The following is an 18,476-nucleotide window of genomic DNA, read 5'->3' as shown; positions in this document are numbered from 1 at the left end:
ACGTCGAATGGTATTCGGGAGAAATAACTCACCCTCGATAGATGAACTGATCACACTGCATAGTTTGCGCTGGCTTGGCCACGTGTTACGTATGCCAGTCGACCGACTTCCTCGAAGGGCTTTTTTCACACAACCACGTGAAGGGTGGATGAGAGCCAGAGGCGGTCAAACAATGACTTGGCAGCGAAGTATGAAAGCCATTACCAGCAAACTCAGCTGCGCTGGTCACTGTCGTCTTCCTGGATGGGGACCCCGGGACGGGCCAAACCAGTGGCTAGAGACATTGTCAGATATGGCCCAGTCGCGTCTTCAATGGCGCTCGTGCATCCAAGCTATTGCCTTCACTGCATAGCTCCTTTTCCACCCCACCCCACCCCACTTGACAGCCCACTGTACCTATCCCTCCCCCCAAAAAAAACATCGGTGAACGAAACTGTGGCAGCTACAACCACTGTACGACGAGTACGCGGTTATTACAGCTGACAATGATGATGATGATGATTCTGGCATGATTGAACCTTGGGAAACTAAGCTCCAGTCGAAGTAGATGCCACGCATGGGCACAGACCGTCAGTCGGATGATAAAAGGAGGGGGACATATGGGGGATTCGGTCAAATGTTTCGACTTTTTACAGACCGAAGTCTTAGATCTTGGGAGTATTGTTACCCAGTGCAATGGTTGCGAGTTTACTATTAGGCTGGTGTGGGCACTGGGTAAAGAATAACGGCATTATCCACAAAATAATATCCTTGACGACCAGGTCTTTTCAGAAGTTGATCTCTGTATTGGTAATGCGGAAATAGCTTCTTTGCACCTGAAGAATACACCATCCAGAGAGAGTGTCAAACCTGCCTGGTGTCTGCACACACTCATCATTTTCGATCTCTAGTTTTCAAAAGATGCTGACCAGCCGAGGTCAGCATCCGATCTTTCATGTCAACTGAGGACAATCCACTTCTCTTCAGTTCATCGACTATAGACTGTATGCTAAATGCACGTTCCAGAAGCTACAGTTTCGGTCATCGGATAATGGGATAGTGAGATAGATGCAAAGAATCGTTCAGCTAAAACACCATTTCGGTGCCTAGCTGCCATGCCGCCCGAAGGAAGCACGAGAACTGGGATACTGCCGGTTGCCCAACCCTAGAAGGAGGAATCGAGGCGCAGAGGTCGGTTTGGAATCACGGACCTTCCGGTCAGTAAATCCTCGCTCTAGCCACTTAGTTACCTCACGGTCAAGTGTTGAAGGTGATCTCATAGCCAATTAGTCGGCATTGATTCAGTCTAGTTATTTGAAGGAACGGGAAAACGGGCAGTTACTCCCCGAAGGCGACAGCTTTGATACAACGCTGCTGACTGCGTGACCGAACCATGTCTTCGACCACTGAACATGAATCAGACGACAGCTTGCCGTATACTTGTACGCTTCTACAAGATTTCGCGTACAGTGCTCTCTTAAGAGATAAAAATTTGGAAAGGGCACCTTTGATCGCGAAATGCCGTCAAGGTTTCTGACGATCGGTGGAGTAGAAAACAGCCTTCAGTTCAAGAGAAGCGAATAATGTGGGTTGTTTGAAATGGTAGCGCTTTTCCCGAACTTGTCTCAGGGCCGGACATGATTTTGTCTGTCCCGATAATCCATCACACAAAATAATGTCAAAGAACACCTTGGATGCCACAGCTAACAAACTGATGCCACTGTGGGTTTCGGATAACGTTCTTGAATCTCTTGGAGGCTGGGTTAATTGTCTAGGCGCTCCCTTCCACGATTACCCTGTTTCTGTTCCAAAGTCGTCCGCGGTAGTCGTCAGAGTGAACACCAGGGCTTCATCATCTTTTTTGACAGTGCAAGATGCGGACTATAACCCCCAGATGCCTAGCAGCGTCGGAAGAATAACACCTCGCGCCAGATTTTTTTGGCGAACGCGTTCCATTCGGGCTTCTTAGGTTCTCCTAGGGTTGCGATTTAGTCGAGTCAGCTTAATCATTCTTCAACTAGGTGAAATAGATCGTGGGTGTTAACTGCAACGAAGGCCATCACCTTTCTCAAACCTTTGAAATCCACGAGCGTTCTCTGTCGTTGTTCAAACTCTTGATTACTTTGGGTCTGAATGATCCGTGTGTGCTGTCGTTGTCGCTAGTCGCTTATATGGCATTCCTAACAGCATATAGTCTGTCGATCTCGACCATATCTACTGTTCGTTTGATTGAGTAGGCACGCTTGAAGAGGCTGGGAGCATAACTCCCACTCTTCCACTCATCTTTCAACTAGTCATAGTCATCGACGTGGCTGCAAGTCTCCAGTGGCTTTTCAGCTCGATGAACTCGATGTTGTTGAGCTGCTGAAAATGACTGAAGCTGGTGAACAGAATCTCTCTTATTCGGCTTACGTAACTCCGGGGATAGGCGAACTGATAAACGAGCCCACACGATAGCATGACCGGAGTCAATTTCCGTACCTTAGGGGAAATGGCAGTGTTTAATTGGAGTCTTCTGTCGGAAGCGTACAGCCACATGATTTAACTAAGTCTATAACCGGCCTTCGACCTCCAGTTAAATCGGTGTGAGCGCTAGTGCTGTAATATGATATCCAGCACCTAACTCAAGAATTCGCCCCAAATTATCAGTACAGTGTGTGTTAGTTCTGAGTCTACCGCTAAACTATGCTTATCCGGACCTTAGTCGTCCGACATGAGCGTTTATATCATTCACCAGAAGGACTATCTGCCCTTCTTGCTTACACAGGTGGTTTTAATTTCTCGTTAAAACCCACCTTCAACCCAGCCTCAAAATTCCATTTTGTCGGGATGCATAATAGCATGACACAGTGCCTTGTCGATTTGCGTTGATCTCAGTTGAATCAGACAGACACAGCACACAGACTATTATTAGAATCTAATCCGAAAGAAGCGCCTTCAGTCCTGAGGCTGAAGTCAGCTCGCGGGCCATTTTCTCAAGACCACTGGTGGCCTAACGGTTAATTGTTCAAACTACCAGCCGGGAGGTCGTGGATTCGAGACTCTTCGGAGTTTCGTGAGATGCGCACTGCTCACGATTCCCAATAAGGATGAAACAGCTGTACAGTGCTTCTCGGCTTTTCAGCATAGATTGGCTTCAGTTACAGGACGAAAATTCCGGGTAATCGCTCCACTAACCTACCACCTGTTTTTTCCACTGGGTCATTGGGTATTCATAACTGTTTTTCAGGTTCCTGTCTCGGAGGTGTTAGTATCTTGAGAAAGTGCGCACTCACTTGTGTGTACTTCTTCAGGTGCACGGTGAATCGTTGTTGGGGCGTAACTAGCTTAACATTTACCACGTACTTGTTTTAGGAACCACTCACCTTGTTGGTTGGCTGGAGCGTTGACTCCCGATCGTATTTTTTATTTCAAAGCCTGACGGACAAGTAGCCATAGATCATAGGCAGTGTTACATATAGAGCGTATTTGGTTCGCCTCTAGCAGTAATGTTTCATGTCAAAATTCTGTATGTGCTCAATGACCGCTTGGTGGGTAGGTCCCCGTGGACTGTTCACTAAAAACGTTGGGATTTCACAAAAAGTAGCAGTCGCATGGCTTGATAGTTTCGTGCCCATGTTAGGTGGCTTCCGTAGATGCCGAAGCACAGTACTGTTGCTCCGGATCCAGACAGCCATTACCCCTCACAATTAGTTATGTAGAATCTGGTAGAGAAGAATGACAACAAATAATCTTATTTAACCTGTGACCAGTTGCTACGTATCTTGTGTTTTCACTTCCACTCTTTAGATTTGGTGATCGAGGCCTGTTTGCCGAAATGCCTGCAAATCCCAATTCACAATGACTTTTAGGCGCCCCGTTTGGTTCCGCTGGAGCCGACTCTCAACGTATACCCCCGTGGTACGTTGCATATTTGTCTTACCTTCCTTTACAGCGCCACTCTTATCCTAGTGTATTTCTCTCACGTCAGCCAGATACAGATTCGTCGCCTATTTTGAACAACGCCTTAATCGATACTCAGACACTAGTTTCTGATGTCAAGCAAGTTTGTTAATGCCTGAAGTTTCAACTAACCTCTAGGCTCTGGTACCTGTCCCTGCGTCCTTTTGCGACTTAGTCCGTTACCAGTTTGATGCTGGTGGGAAATTGCTCAGACCGTTGCTTGTGACATTGGTGGCTGCTTGCGCCAACATTCATGCAAACTCACCGGGGGAGATCAGTTTTGAAGATGATCCCCTTTTTGGTTTGTATCGAAATCGCAAACTGGGTAAGTATTCTTTACCACTTATCCGAGCAGCTGTTGCAGGCCACACTGTCTCTCCCAGCCAGCATCGAATCGCAATGATCACTGAAATGATCCATACTGCGAGCCTTATCCATGATGACTTGTTGGATTCTGCCAATCTTCGTCGTGGTAAGAAGACAGTTTACAAAAGATTCGGACACAAGGAGGTTCGTGTTAGTTTGAAGTACCCGTGTTTGCTTGGTCGTTCATTGCAACAGCTCGCATTGTAGTTATCTGTCTTTAGTTCGCCAACTGACCTATGGTGCACTTAACCGCCTCTGCGTAATCTGGCTGTTTTTACCAGCTGACTCAGGAAAGACCTCACATAGTTAGAGTTGTACAAACAAGCACTAGAATTTTTCTACTTATTTGTCCATGGGTCCACTATCTTCGCTTTATATGGGGTTGTGTAGTGTTGAGTAGCTCTCACTTGCTGTCCCCCAGATGATCCAAGATAGTCAGCGCACCCTAGTTGGAACCCAACAATAAGATCCGAATACAGAAAGAACACACTGAGCTCCAAAATAGTAGGTAACAGCGGTTCGTGGAACGTGAGCGTTACAACAGGTTCAACGTTTACAGCGCACAACATATATTCAAGTGGACTTTTACCGTGGATAATGGGCAGCACATTCTCCGCGTGTATTTATTGAAACGAAAACGAATCACGCTGACTTCTGTGATACATTTTTTCCTACTGTTAGGAGGCAGAGAAAAGGAGTGCATCAAAATACTATTCAATACCTGGAGTGTGTCGCACATTCAACCAACCAGACTGAACCGAAAATCCTCTTCGTTAATTTTATTTCCATTTACTTCTCTGAAACATATCCAGACTTTATTTTCTTTAAGGTCAAAAATATTCTCTCATTACTGACGAGGCATACTGTCATTAACATCACCCAGAATTAGTTTCCATACTTATCCGGTTTATTAGGCATTTTGCTTCTGAATGAACGCCTTCTCAAAGACATGGACATATCGGTTTGAAGGTTTTCCGGCCGTGCGACGTAGATTATTGAAAGCTTTCCAATGGTTATCAGCTGGGCAGTACTCCGCTCTAAGTTCACTCACACTTCTGATTAAATCATGGTTACCCTTTCATTTGGAGAAATCCATGTGGAAGGTGGATCAACACTAAACTACAAGAAACACAAAGTGGTGCCCTCTGCAAAATCCCTATGTACACTGAAGTCCCTGCGCGTTGATGACGTCAGGGGCTTTCGGTGTTTGACGGGGTATCTCCGAGTGGGGTTGAGATCGATTCTGGAGGTGTCGGAGAAAGGCAAAGAAGGCTGAACCACCTCGTTGACCACGAAGTTGAGGTGGAACCCTTGCCTGATAACAGTAGATGTGGCGAACTCAGGAGAGAGTTCGCCGCATATACATATTAGTCCACCGGAGGAGGCATGCAGAATCTTTACGATAGAGGGAATTCGAAATGGACACCGTTTACTGCCGGACATTACCTGGCGATCAGCAGAGTCAAAGGTAGATTTCAGACCAAGAATAACTACCAAATCCCTTCACAATACCACCAAGCTCTAGGCACCTCAGAGGGGAAAAATAACTCATTCGATGAGGGGACCCTCTTTCTAAGTAGTCCTCACTCAGTCCACACGTGATCAAGTGATGTAGACTCCGTGATTAAAGGATGAGCGGCGCTAGTTCCTGTTTAAGTATGAGCTGATTACACTGTTGATAAGCGGAACGATCAGTTTTTCAGCTCTTAGCCGGGAAGTTGCTGGTTCTAAACTCTCTGGCGTTTGGTATGATGTGCACTCCTGACTCCCAATAAGAATGAAACAGTGTTACGTCGCTTATGAGCTCTTCCGCCTATTGGCTACACTTACGGGATGGCAACCATTGTTAGTCGTCTGAAGGAGCTCCAGAACCTGCCACAAAGTGACGCAACTCCGACGAGGACGCGACCCAGCTTGGTTCTCTAGAATCTGACTTTCCCGACGGTGGACCAACCTCCTTAGGATAATATCAGAAGCAATTCCGACCGCTACGGTCAGTAGACTGATGCCCCTTTATGGGTGAAAGGGCGCTGTGTACAGTAGATCTTCAGAGTCTCCGTTTTCAACCATCTGTGCTTGGGCGAACTAGGACATCTAGTGGCATATTGACTCTCATCTGCTGGCTCACTGAACTTTGATATAAATTCACAAAAACGAAAGATTGTGATTGCGCTCAATGAAACCTGTATTTTCACGAGAAAAACACGAAATGCAAAAGGTATCAAGTGTCCTCTAAAGTAAGTGATCAATAATGTAATCTCAGGACGGATGTATCCTGTGTGATTTTTTTCGTCCCTGAGTCATCACTACACGATTTCAGGAAACTCAATGAAGTATTGTCAGGAGAAATCACGTTTGAGCATGTAATCTTAACTCTTTGTTCACGTTTTTGGATTCGTCGTACAGCAATCCGTGAATATCCCTTTTTTCGGTGTTTCACAAACAGCTCGATTGTCCAAAATTTAGCGCAGATACCAGAACAGGTTCCCAGATAATTTACTTTAATTACTTTGGATTTTTCTGAACTTGTTCTCCTGCTTCACTATGCCACCCAGTTGTTGGTCTATCAGAAATTTACAATAGCCTCAATAACCCTGGATTGCTGGCCCGTAGATGTAAACAACGTATTATTTTATCATTTTCAGTTCTGTTTCCTTATTCCACTGTAGTGGACAGCTGGGTGTCCCACCAATGTTTCATGATACTTTCGTACTCCCACTATCTTTCGTTTTGTATCTATTTTTTCAATATTGATGCCGAAGGTAGTGAGTAGTGTTCTATGGCCATTTTGGGTATCGTTCAAACCGCGCTAAATGCTACCTTGATTTGGTGTCCTTTCTAGGCTATCCTGGGCGGAGACTTCGTTCTGACACATTCTTCTCGTTTGCTGGCGGAAATCGGCGACACAGAAATTATTGTTGTCTTGTCTCAGGTTATCGCTGACCTTATCCACGGAGAATTGCTCCAACTGACGACCGAGGCAGATGATACTCGACGATTTCAGGCATATCTCGATAAAACCTATAGGAAGACGGCAAGCCTAATGGCCAATAGCTGTAAAGCGGTGAGTTTCCGACCTGTTGTTCAAGGGCTTGAAGCCAGGACGTTGAGCCTGTTTCCATGGTCTCGTATCAGGATAAAGTCAGCCTTGTTCATTGTCCGTAAACTTACCCTGAGAACGAATTGTACGTATCACTTTTCGACCCTGAAGGATTTAGGTCATATTTGAATCATCAAATCCTACAGAACAGCGTACTTTTTTTTATAAATTTAATTAATTTCGTCTTGAAAGCATACAAGAATGAGTAAGCCTAAATGTATTATCGCCGCCTTATTGTTGTCACCTTTCCAGAAGACACCATTTTAGTCGTCTACTTAGCTGATCCCCCTGATTGGCTTTGGATGGATGTGCTTCTTATGCTCTCTCATACTCACGCAGACACTGTGAGTAGCATTACACGGAAGAATGGGTAGTGAGTTGCATTTGGCAAAGACAGACGACAAACGATGTGGAATTGGCATTTTCTCATAAATGAAGCTATGAACTGGATCTGTGCGTGGACCGATTTATTTTGAAATCTCGAACCATAGAGGTTAGTTTTTGTGGTTAAAGCTGAACGATGGAACTAACGTTAGACCAAACTTTGATGTTGTTCATGGTACTGAATTCAATTTTCGGCTTTTCAGTGACAGCAAAACTGATGAACACTAGTGCTTCACTGTGGTGCAACGATTTTAATGGAACTCAATGATGAAAAGAAGAATAAAATAGAATAAGGATGGGGGCCTTGGGCCAGCCTACACCTCCAAGACTCGGACAGGCATTCTGCGTAAAAATTGACATGGTGGACACAACTGGAGATCAAAAAGACATGTAGGGTGCACTATCTTTTCAGCTTCAAGCCCCCCTGGATTAACATTGTCTTGAGGCCCAACCCCTCAGTTGGTCGTCTTTCTCAACCTTCCGCTTATGTATAATATCACAGTGCTAAAGAGTTCTTTGCTTAACTTTCACCAGCTAGCAAAGACTTCAGAAACGATACCTCTGAGTTGCCTTCGTTAACTTGTAATCTAAGCTACATGTTACGGTGCACATCGTAAACATTCACGCACATTTTCAGAACCCCATAGTGTGTGTGCAGGTATTTTGTTATTTCTCCGCCACGCTCCCTTGTTTCAGGCTGTTATGCTCACTCGACCGAAGCTATCACCGGAGCTGGTCGATTGCGTCTACGAATTTGGGCGTCATTTCGGGATGGCTTTTCAACTGATTGATGATGTTTTGGACTTTGTAGCAGACGAAAAGAATCTGGGCAAGCCCGGTGGCGGTGCGGACCTCCAAACCGGTGTCGCAACGGGTCCAGTTCTGTTTGCTGCCCAAAGTGTGAGTGTGTCCGGAAGGATTCGACATCCTTTATCCTCGTGGCTGTTCTTTTTTCTCAAAAGTTCTATATTTTGTTTGTCATGTTGGACCAATCACGTTACTAGTTGTTTCCAGTGGTTGCCTGTCGAATTTAATCACTTCCCACACCTGAATGGAACCTCCGCTATGTGCTTGCTGGTTTTTGTCTCTGAGCTTGACAACTTTGCTGCAAGCTTTTCGTCACCAATACACGGGACCTCCGCAAACTGTTTGCATCCATGCCAGAATCGCCTACGCCATCTTCGGTGACCGGTAGTGGGAATCATGTTCTCTTTGGTTTGCACAAAGTTCACATAGCCTTGCAATTGGTTATTCTTAGGATACGTCAGAAGACGCAAAACAGAAGTTTATGCTAGCTCATCTAAACTACATCTTTATTCAGTGACCCTTTCAATTGTGGTGATTTCAGATAGCACTCTGAACACTACCGCCTATCTTAGTCATAGCAACCGTGTATCATTCTTTTTGTTTCATACGGTTGCATGCTTCACCGGTATATCCGACTTCCTCAGAGGGTTCTTTTTGCACAACCACACCAAGGGTAGAAACGAACCAGGAGAAGTCAAACAATGAGTTGGTAGAAAATTGAGAGCCATTACCAGCAAACTCTTCTGCGCTGGTCATTACTGTATCCCTGGATGGTGACCCTGAGACGGGAGACATTGTCAGATATGGCCCAGTCGTGCCCTCAATTGTGCTCATTCATCCAAGCTATTGTATTCAATGCATAGCTCCCTTCCTAAATTCCTCACTTAAAATTCCACTGATAACTCTGTATTCATGTTTCAATTCTATCCGTTCTCGCCTCCAATGCGCAGCTATCTGCGGCACCTCCCCAAATCATCGGTGAACGAAACTGGCAGCTATAACCATTGTACGACAACTAATTGATTCTCATATCTGATAATGCTGATGATGAATTACCGGTGATGTGTTGTTTGATTTCCTATTGAATATGCGTGATACCCACATCAGAATATAGTTGTTTCGGACCACCAGCGGCAGCTAACTAGGCTCAAATTCGGGGCAGCAATACATTTTTCGCCCTGTTCTCTCTCATGGAGAAACTGGCAGGAGCTGAAATTCAGCGTGTAGATGTAAATCACGTGTACCACTTGCTTGAAGAATTTCAGTTATCGAGAAATCCAGTGGTCAGGTTTTAGCGTATGGATTATCTACACTCACCGCTTGTCAACCGCTGTTTGCGTTGTTTTTTGCCACCGTTCAACTGTCCGGGCGCCCAGCGTAGTGTTTCCGCCCTGTTTTATTCATTTTTCGTCAAATATACTTCTATTGACTGGCATCATTCACGAATATCTCACGCAAATGAATTGACCCACTCCTTATCACTCAAGTGGGAAATGTTTGGGATCGATTGAGTAGTCATCGTTTCGTGAACAATCGGTGGACTTATTGTTTGGCAACTTTCGCTTTTGGCACAAAAGCTTCGTCAAGCCATGTAAATAACTAGCCAGCTCAATTGGGTTTTAATTTAGGCAGAGAACCAACCGGTGAAATTTCTTATGCCTAGCCGACTTGATCATTGCTGGGTGTCGGTCCGAATTTCCTGTTTGTTGGTTAGCGGGGATGATTATCACCCACGATAGGTTGGTTATGCGAGTTCGCTATTCAATCGAATCAGGATTTTGCAGCCCAGCTTTTCCGGTCTAGGACATCCTAATGAAGGGCAGGACCATTGGACTGGGGGGTGAGGATAAGTGGATCTCACTCTGCTTGGATTTTTTTCTAATTTTGGACCCAGACCATTTTACTGGTGATTGCATACCACCTCGTGTCATCTCGGCCGACCTAAAACCTCTCTCCATACGCTTGTCGTTTCTACACCGTCCATTCTATTCACGCTGGGATGCTTGATGATTTCTACCTCCTCGGTCACCAGTTGCAATTGTGTGACTCATTGTCCTTTTCTCTCCAAATCTTTCCTGTGTCCAGTTTGTGCCCTGCCATTGCCGAGTCTGAAAATCATATACGTTTCTGGGTTGCCTGTTTATGTATCGCTCACGCTAACCGACTCTGGCGTGCAATCCCCTCGCTATTTGACCTATATAAGCCTTCGTGCAGTCGTCACATTTCATTTTGTATACACACTCCCCATTCCTATTAACCGGAAGGCGATCCTTCAACTGAACCAGTACTGAGCGTAGAGTCTCCCTTCTGGAATGCCCCTGTTTTATGTGAGATTACTGCTGTTTTGACCCAGTCCTTGTCGGGTCCTTGTGTAACGGTGGTACTACTGATTGGGAGGCACGCGAGTAGTGTGTTTTTCGTGGCATTTCGCTTTGCGTCTCTTGAACAGGGGAGATCTGTTACGGAATTTTCGAGTCGCCTTACAACATTTGCTTGGATTTGAGCGAGCAATGATTGGAGTCAATGAATATCCAGGACAGTTCAAAGAGACGCGTTCAGGAGAAGATGGATGTCCAGTTTTTGTAAATAAGATGCAAATGAGAGTTTTGCATCCCTGTCTGTAACCGGTCAGTTGGCATTTTAAGTAACTCCGCAGCGAATGCCTTCTTTCCTTCACTCGTATTGGGACCGATAACCTTCTTAGTTGCCGCTTAATTAAACCCAGTGGGTATCCGCTGTCTCGAAGTCACTTGAAATTCTGCGTTGGTTGTTATTGGCGAACAGAATGCTGCAGGAATGAACGCGACTTTCTCTAGACGGGATAGTTAAAGGCATAAAACTATGCTTAAGTTTCAGTCGCTTTGTTTTTGACTAAGGGGCGATATGGCCCAAGTGGTTAGAGCGCGAATCTACTGACCGGAAGGTCCGTAGTTCGAATCCGACCTCCGCCTCTCGACTTCCCCTGTCTAGGCTTGGGTAAACTGGCAGTATCCGAACCCTCGTGCTTCCTTCGGGTGGCATGACAACCATGCACCGAAAGGTTGCTACAGCTGAACGCTTTCTTTTCTTTCAACTCTCAAGAACAAGGTCTATCGATATCATCTCCAATATCCCCGATTTTGGCCGACATATACATGAAAAACTTTGAACAGAAAGCTTTGGATTCGAGTGTCCGCCGAGTGTTTTATGGCATTACGCAGATGAAATTCGTTGTGATAAAGCGGAATAAAGTTAGCAAATTCTTTGAACATCTCAACACTTTGGACCCTCACGTTAGGTTTAGAATGGAGCTAGAGTCCACATCGGGTACGCTGCCTTTCCTTGATTGCGTGACATACACTATCTGTTGGGAATGACCAAGTGGCTCCATTCCGGTAAATGAATGATTGGCTGATTCATGTGGGTGGTGGGGCAACAGTGTCAGTTTTGTGCAGCGGGATGTGCACAAAAGGACACACGAGTGCACTGGAAAAAACTTCGTCAGAACTGTTTTAGGAACAGCCACATAACAGCTATACAGCTGTACCACTTATGTCGCTGTCTAGTATTGGCCATGTTTTTTGTTTCGTTTCCGTCAAAGCATCTCTGGCAACTCCTTAGAATTTTATGCCCGAGTTCTCGAATATTTCTGCAGTCTTTGAAATGCAATTGTTTGCAGGTCGATTTGTTTTTAATGGGCGACTCAACTGAATTCCGGCTGATTCTCCTTTCTTGGGGTGAGATGTTTCAGTGGTTAGAGCGCAGCTTTACTAACCGGAAGGTCTGTGATTCGAAACCGACCTCTGCCTCTCCACGTCCCCTGTCGAGTCTTGGACAAACTGACAGTATCCCAGCCCTCACGCTTCCTTCCGGTGCCATGAAAGCTAGGTACCGGAACGGTGTTACAGCCGAACGATATTTTTCTCGTTTTTGGTATTCTTTCAAAGATTTTCCAGTAACCTTATGTGTGGTGTTCCATCTCTGCGATCTGTTCAGAAGAGTTGTTAACCGCAAAAACTCGCAGGTCGCGTTCGATAAGTGGTATCTATTGAAACTGACAATGGTTATTACTGTGGTTTACAAATATGGTTTCTGTATCTTTTTTTCATCTGAAAAGACGTACTATGAATGTTTTTAGTGCGCTCCCTCAATATACCACATACTTTGCAACCCATTGGATAGTTGGACCGCTTTTCCATAACTTTAGTTGTTAGTGAAAAGTTTGCTGGGGTTCGTAGTTTTTACGTGTTTAAATGCCCCTTTTGAATGCTTTTTTCTAACACAAGTTTCTTTTCGGCTTTTTTACGCTCCTGAACCAAAGTTCCCGGAATTAGATGAGATTTTGTTGCGTCAGTTTGGTCTGGAAGGTGACAAGGAACGGGCCTTGGAACTCGTGGAAAAAGTGAGTATCGCCTTGTCCAGATGAATCGGTTTTTACTTTTTGGACCTTTTTCCTCCCAAAGCGTGCATTCAGGCTTCCTGTCGTTCAGGCAAATTCAGCATTGTGCTCTTTTGACTTTCTGTCCTTCACGGATAATGTGCATTACTTTTTTCACTTCAATTGTCCATCCCAGCATCCAGTTTTAGGATATATCTTCGTATCCACGCATCCCCATCCCCACAAGAAAAAAATGAATGCATCAAAGAATAGAACGCGGCTAACTTAGAAAGGCTTGAATTTTCATGACGCAATCAATCACTCAGTCAGTCAACTTAATTTATGAGCTCTGAACGGTGTACCATATGCAGATTGGCTCCCACTGCTACAGTTTTGATCACCGGAAAGTGGGAGTGTGGAACAAACAGCCAAGCCTTGGAGGCGATGGCACATCTGGTTAGTTCGGGAACTGGGTAGCTACGCAGTGAAGACGATGAAGAAGAATGTTGTGAGAGGACAGTCTTGTCTTACACCCCGGACGTGGTGAACTCAGGCGAAAGCTTCCCGTATACACGTACGCACCCACAGGGTTCGCATACAGTGCCCTCATAAGGGATATCAATTTGGAAGGAACACTTTTGATCACCAGACACTGCTAAAGTTTCTGACGATTGCCAGAATCAAAACCAGCTTTCAACTCAAGAAAATTGACCAACAGGTTTTGACGAATCTATCTCTCCCGATCCATCAACTTGCACAAATTAATACCAGAGAATACCTTGGATGCGGCGGATATAGGGCTGATACCACGGTTTTCAACTGAGGTTCTCGCACTCTTTTTGAAAACTGGGATGACGGTGGAGCTCCATTCGGTTGGTATTGTTCTCATTCCAAATCTTCTACAGTGCGGTCGTGAGACTGTTCACCAGGACCTCATCACCTTATTTGGAGAGCGCGGGTTGCAGACCACCCCGTTAGGTGCCTTGTCTCACTTCAGGATTGATATCTCCCACTGGATTTCGGTCGTTGATGATGGTTTGGTGTCAATGTTCCATTCGGACCCGCGTTGTTCATCCAGCGGTTTTATTAAAGGAGACCGCTGAACTCTTCTCTGAAGTGCTCAACCCATTGCCCAAGTCGATGGGATGTGGAATTTTCGTCCCATCTTTTTCGCATATTATTTCGCTGACACCCACCTTTTTTGACCGGTTGATCGAATCAGTTGAAACAGGGCGCGGCTGTTACCTGCAGCGACAGCCTTCTCCATCTCGCGGGCCTTCGAACCCTTTTCTGCCATTCTTCAAGCTCTTGGTTATCCGGTGTTTGAGGGATCTGTATGTACTATCACAGTCGCTAATTGCTGGTATAGACTTTCTGGCAGCAGCGGCATCTGATCTCGACGATATCTGGCCATCGAGTCAGATGGCTCGTATACACATCCTGAAAGCTGCGAGCTTCCATTCAACTACCAGGCAATCTTTGTCATCCGCATGACTGTGCGTTTCCATTAGCTTTCTAGCCAGATCAACTCGATGCTCTTCAGCTGCTGAAATTGTCGAAGTTGGTGCTGCTCTGCTTTGGTACGCGTAATGTCAGGAGGAACGGCTGCCTTAATTGACGCTCTCCATCGGTACCAAATGGCCGCACGGTCCATTCGAGTCCGTGACTGTATTTCGGTTGTTGGCCTCCAGGTAACTCGATGTGAACGCTTGTGCTGGATGTTTGTACTGGCCAGGAACAGACAATAATCGCACACATTGTGTCAGTTGTATGCCGGTTTTCTTGGATGAGGTAGAGTATCATCGCGTCACTTGTATGATTTCTGTTGTGAGTCATGGTTTGGAGATAACATCTGGTGACCCGCGTAGCGTTTGGCAGCCTGCCTCCGAAGCCGGTCTTGGCAAATGCACATTCTCAAACGCCTACGACATCGCTGTCATACGGCTTTTCAGCACTGCACAGCCAAGCTGCCCCGGCTTTGTTGAAATCTGTTTTAGCGAGACAGTTGGTGGTAATACTGAGTTGGTGATGAAGTGCACACAGCGAAGAACTGTTTGAGTTGACCATCGAAGTCATACGTCAACAAATCATGGAACGACAAGGGGTACTGGGTCTACGAATGTACAGCTTCTAAGAACGTCTCATACGTTTGAGATTGGTCATAGATGCGTAAATCTAGAAAAAACGACCAGCTCTCGCTTCCTCTTGATACACTCGAGGGACGAGATGGCTGAGTGTTTAGAGCGCTAATTTACTGACCGATAGGTCCGTGGTTCGAACGTGGCCTCTGCATCTCGACCTCTCCTATGTAGGCTTGGGCAACCTGGCAGTATCACAGTCCTCGTGCTTCCTTCGGGTGGCATGGCAGCTAGGAACTGAAAAATGGTTGCGGCTGAACGGTTTTTTGGGATACTGGACGCTGGCTGCCTGTCGAAATCAGACCAGTAGTTGTTCATTTTCGTATCGCCCCAATTTGGCCTGGCAATAAAGTTTTTCCAAAATGGAGCATGAATTGAGGGACGTAAAAGAGCACGCACATTCCGCTGCCCCATCTTGGTTTTGGACCAAAATATCGCCGCTAAATACTATACTAGAGGAATCGAACACTACTACCCGGAACGAAGTAATCTTCCCAAACAGTTTACAATGAATGAGCCTAAACATTCATTTAATAATTGATTCTGAATGACATCGTTTATTAATCCATAAAAAGACGAATAACTCGGTCAAACCGAGATACATGGGCACACAGAATGGGGCATGACAACTATTCCGCTCCCAAGAGAAAATTTGCCTTTGTGAGGATCATTTCTGGATTTCCCCATGGTTGGTTTTTACACGGGTGATTGTAATTTTGTGTGTAGCCGCAAATCACCTAGACTTGTATTCTAGTTTGTTGGTGGTATTGGGTTGGATGCTACCAATTCATTAACAACTTATTAGGTCTCTTTGTGTGGAATCGGCCAGCACTCTCCCACCCCATTTATTCAAAAATTGTTTGTCTCCCACAGCAACATTATAAAGACTATGGGGAAGCCATTCATTGCAACTTGCTGCTAGGAATTTCAATGACAGTTCGAACCATCTGAACCGTTCGGATTCTACCTCTGAGCATTCCTTTCCTCCACCATCGATTCTGTTATATGCGGCGTTTTGGCTTGTTCTTTGCTGTCTAAGCCAAAGAGTCTTTCTCTTTTTGGCGAGTTTCAAACGTAGAGGACCTTGGAGCACCTCTTTGGCATGCCTGACACTGAAATCCAAGTTAGGGAACTTTTCCACATTTCAGGTATTCATTATCCGGTTGCGTGTAGTCCTCAACAATGTGAACTGGTCAGATTTTTCGTTAATTCTCATGCCAAATGAGACTGACCAGAGTATTATCCACCAACCAGTGCAAAACTAGCCTCCTCGGTTAGGTCCGTTTTTCGAATCGTTGTGCATGGATTAATGTACGGTTCCTCATCGGATGACTGCCTATTTGTGTGAAAAATTTGAAGGCAAAACACACTGTATGGAATAAGATGTTGTCTGCGGACTTTTCAGCTGCCTTTGGCAATGCTTTTCAAGAATTTCTACTGTCAGTTGAATGCGACTGCGTTATTTGGGTCCGCTGTCGCGTCTTCCGATTGGTGTGTTATTGGCGGTCGGTTGCAACCAGCATGTGTGGGTGTTTGTTAGTTCTCTGCGGCTTGGCTGGGATATACCTCCGTTTGTTGTTGAGCTGGTAATAAAATCTCTTTCCCCATGAATCTTGCTTAACTTTAAGCAGATACCTTTTTGACGCTATAAAATAGATCACAATGACCAACTACACTACTAGTGGTGCAGTCCCAATTCCCAGTGGCAATCGCTTGGGATTCAATAATCCGGGCTCTAATGTTGAAAAGAGAATAGTCTGCTACGAAACCCATTGTGATTTGTCAGTAGGGGGGATTTGGAGGGTTTCTATGTCGAAAATCTGTCTGTCGCGAAGTGGTACGTTCACTAGTATTTGAAGAAAACGTCAGTTCGACAATGCAGTACATGCGCCTGATGGTATATCACTAATGTTTACAAGTCGGTATTAGAACCAAGTAAAATTAACTATAAGTATAACGACCACAGATTTGGCTAACCTGCTAAGTGCCGCGATTATACAATCAACTTTACGGTTCAGTCTGTTAATGAGAACACTACAGGCAGTGCCGGCTGGACACATTGAATGAGTGCGGAGTCGATGACACAGTTTTCAGTGCGAATCGTAAATGTGCTTAGCGGTGTGTTCCATTGATTTTTCTTTTGGATGTATGCGACAAGGTTAAATATTCATACGGTTGATGGAAAATGGTGTCCGGTTTGTATGTTAAGTCTCATGCTCCCAAAACCCAGCACACTGAATCCTCGTATTCAAGAAACTGAGTTGAACGTAATCTGGAATGAATAGTACATTACTGGGGATATGCGAGTTAAAACACGTTATACTGATTTTATTTCCGATCTGTCCTGTCTTGTGTAATCATCACTCTCCTTGATCTCATGTTATAGCTATTAAGCAAGGATATGTCCTAAACGTGTTTCATTCATCTTACGTCAACTCTCATCAATTTTTTATATTGGTTGAGTCTCTTCGGCTCACCACAGAAGCACCCAAGTTTATCTCACTAATAATACCTGCTTTTTGCTCTCTTTCCACAGTCGGATGGAATCGGACAAACACGCATGTTGGCCGAATTCCATTTTCAAGCTGCCCAACGATGTTTGACACGCTTCCGGGATAGCCCCTCGCGGAAGGCTTTGTTGCATGTAGCCGCCAAATGTTTACAACGCACCAACTAGATCCAGTCTCAGCGATAGAATCAACACTGGTCTTTCCTATCTTTCGACATATTTTGCGTATTCGACTGATCGGCATGGCCTCAATTCCCTTAGTAGACCTTTTTTGTACTGCAGAGTACATTGGCAATAAGCACCTCTCTTTTCTGCCCCGTCTTGACCACCCTGACCTTACAGATGAATCTCCTCCTTTATCGCCCATCCCATTCTCTGACAAAAAAGCAAGCACAAATCTAGTGATAATAAAGTCTGTTCCCTCACTTCTATCTCTTCTCTCACTTCTATCTTCTCATTCATCAACCGTGAGAGTAGACTCTTCCCATGGTGAGCTTATCAAGCTACCAGTACTGGTCTTTTTCAACGAAGGAAGCATAGGCAACCTGTGTGGAATTCGGTCCTCTTTTCTAAATCTAATAACAACGTATCGGTTCAGGACTTCCAGTCAATTGTGGAGGCCGTTGGGTTGCCTTTGGATGGAATTGTTGTGTACTGGATGAGAGCTTATTAGTAGATAGATGAATAAGGATTGGGAAGAGTGAATTGTCGGACCTCGTTGTTCCTTGGTTGTTCAGTCTCTGGTGAAGAGAAGTGCTAGCCCGAAAGTTACCAATCTTGAGAGTGGTGGGATTAATTCGCCGATATCCATGTGCGATTTGTTTACTGGAATTACACCGGATAAGCACGTCTGCCTATTGCGTCAGTATGCGTCACCAGTGACCGTAACCCACC

At 45.2% G+C, this 18,476-nt stretch overlaps 1 protein-coding gene across 1 annotated transcript in view; it reads left to right on the top strand.

The window, feature by feature from the left end:
* The window catches only part of T265_03646 (hypothetical protein), a gene marked incomplete at both ends in the record, with an annotated part of 19,205 nt that extends 1,202 nt beyond the window's left edge, over positions 1-18,003 (top strand). The window contains 7 exons of the mRNA XM_009168181.1: positions 3,831-4,024; positions 4,060-4,246; positions 4,286-4,431; positions 7,130-7,351; positions 8,468-8,671; positions 12,879-12,959; positions 17,610-18,003. Of these exons, the coding sequence (XP_009166445.1) occupies positions 3,831-4,024; positions 4,060-4,246; positions 4,286-4,431; positions 7,130-7,351; positions 8,468-8,671; positions 12,879-12,959; positions 17,610-17,750 (1,175 nt within the window). The remainder of the gene's footprint in view (positions 1-3,830; positions 4,025-4,059; positions 4,247-4,285; positions 4,432-7,129; positions 7,352-8,467; positions 8,672-12,878; positions 12,960-17,609) is intronic.
* Between the last annotated feature and the right edge of the window lie 473 nt (positions 18,004-18,476).

This window comes from Opisthorchis viverrini (assembly GCF_000715545.1).
Source record: "Opisthorchis viverrini unplaced genomic scaffold opera_v5_55, whole genome shotgun sequence".
Lineage (NCBI taxonomy): Eukaryota > Metazoa > Platyhelminthes > Trematoda > Opisthorchiida > Opisthorchiidae > Opisthorchis > Opisthorchis viverrini.
The sequence above is the reverse complement of the archived record's forward strand: the minus strand, read 5'-3'. Positions and strand labels throughout refer to the sequence as shown.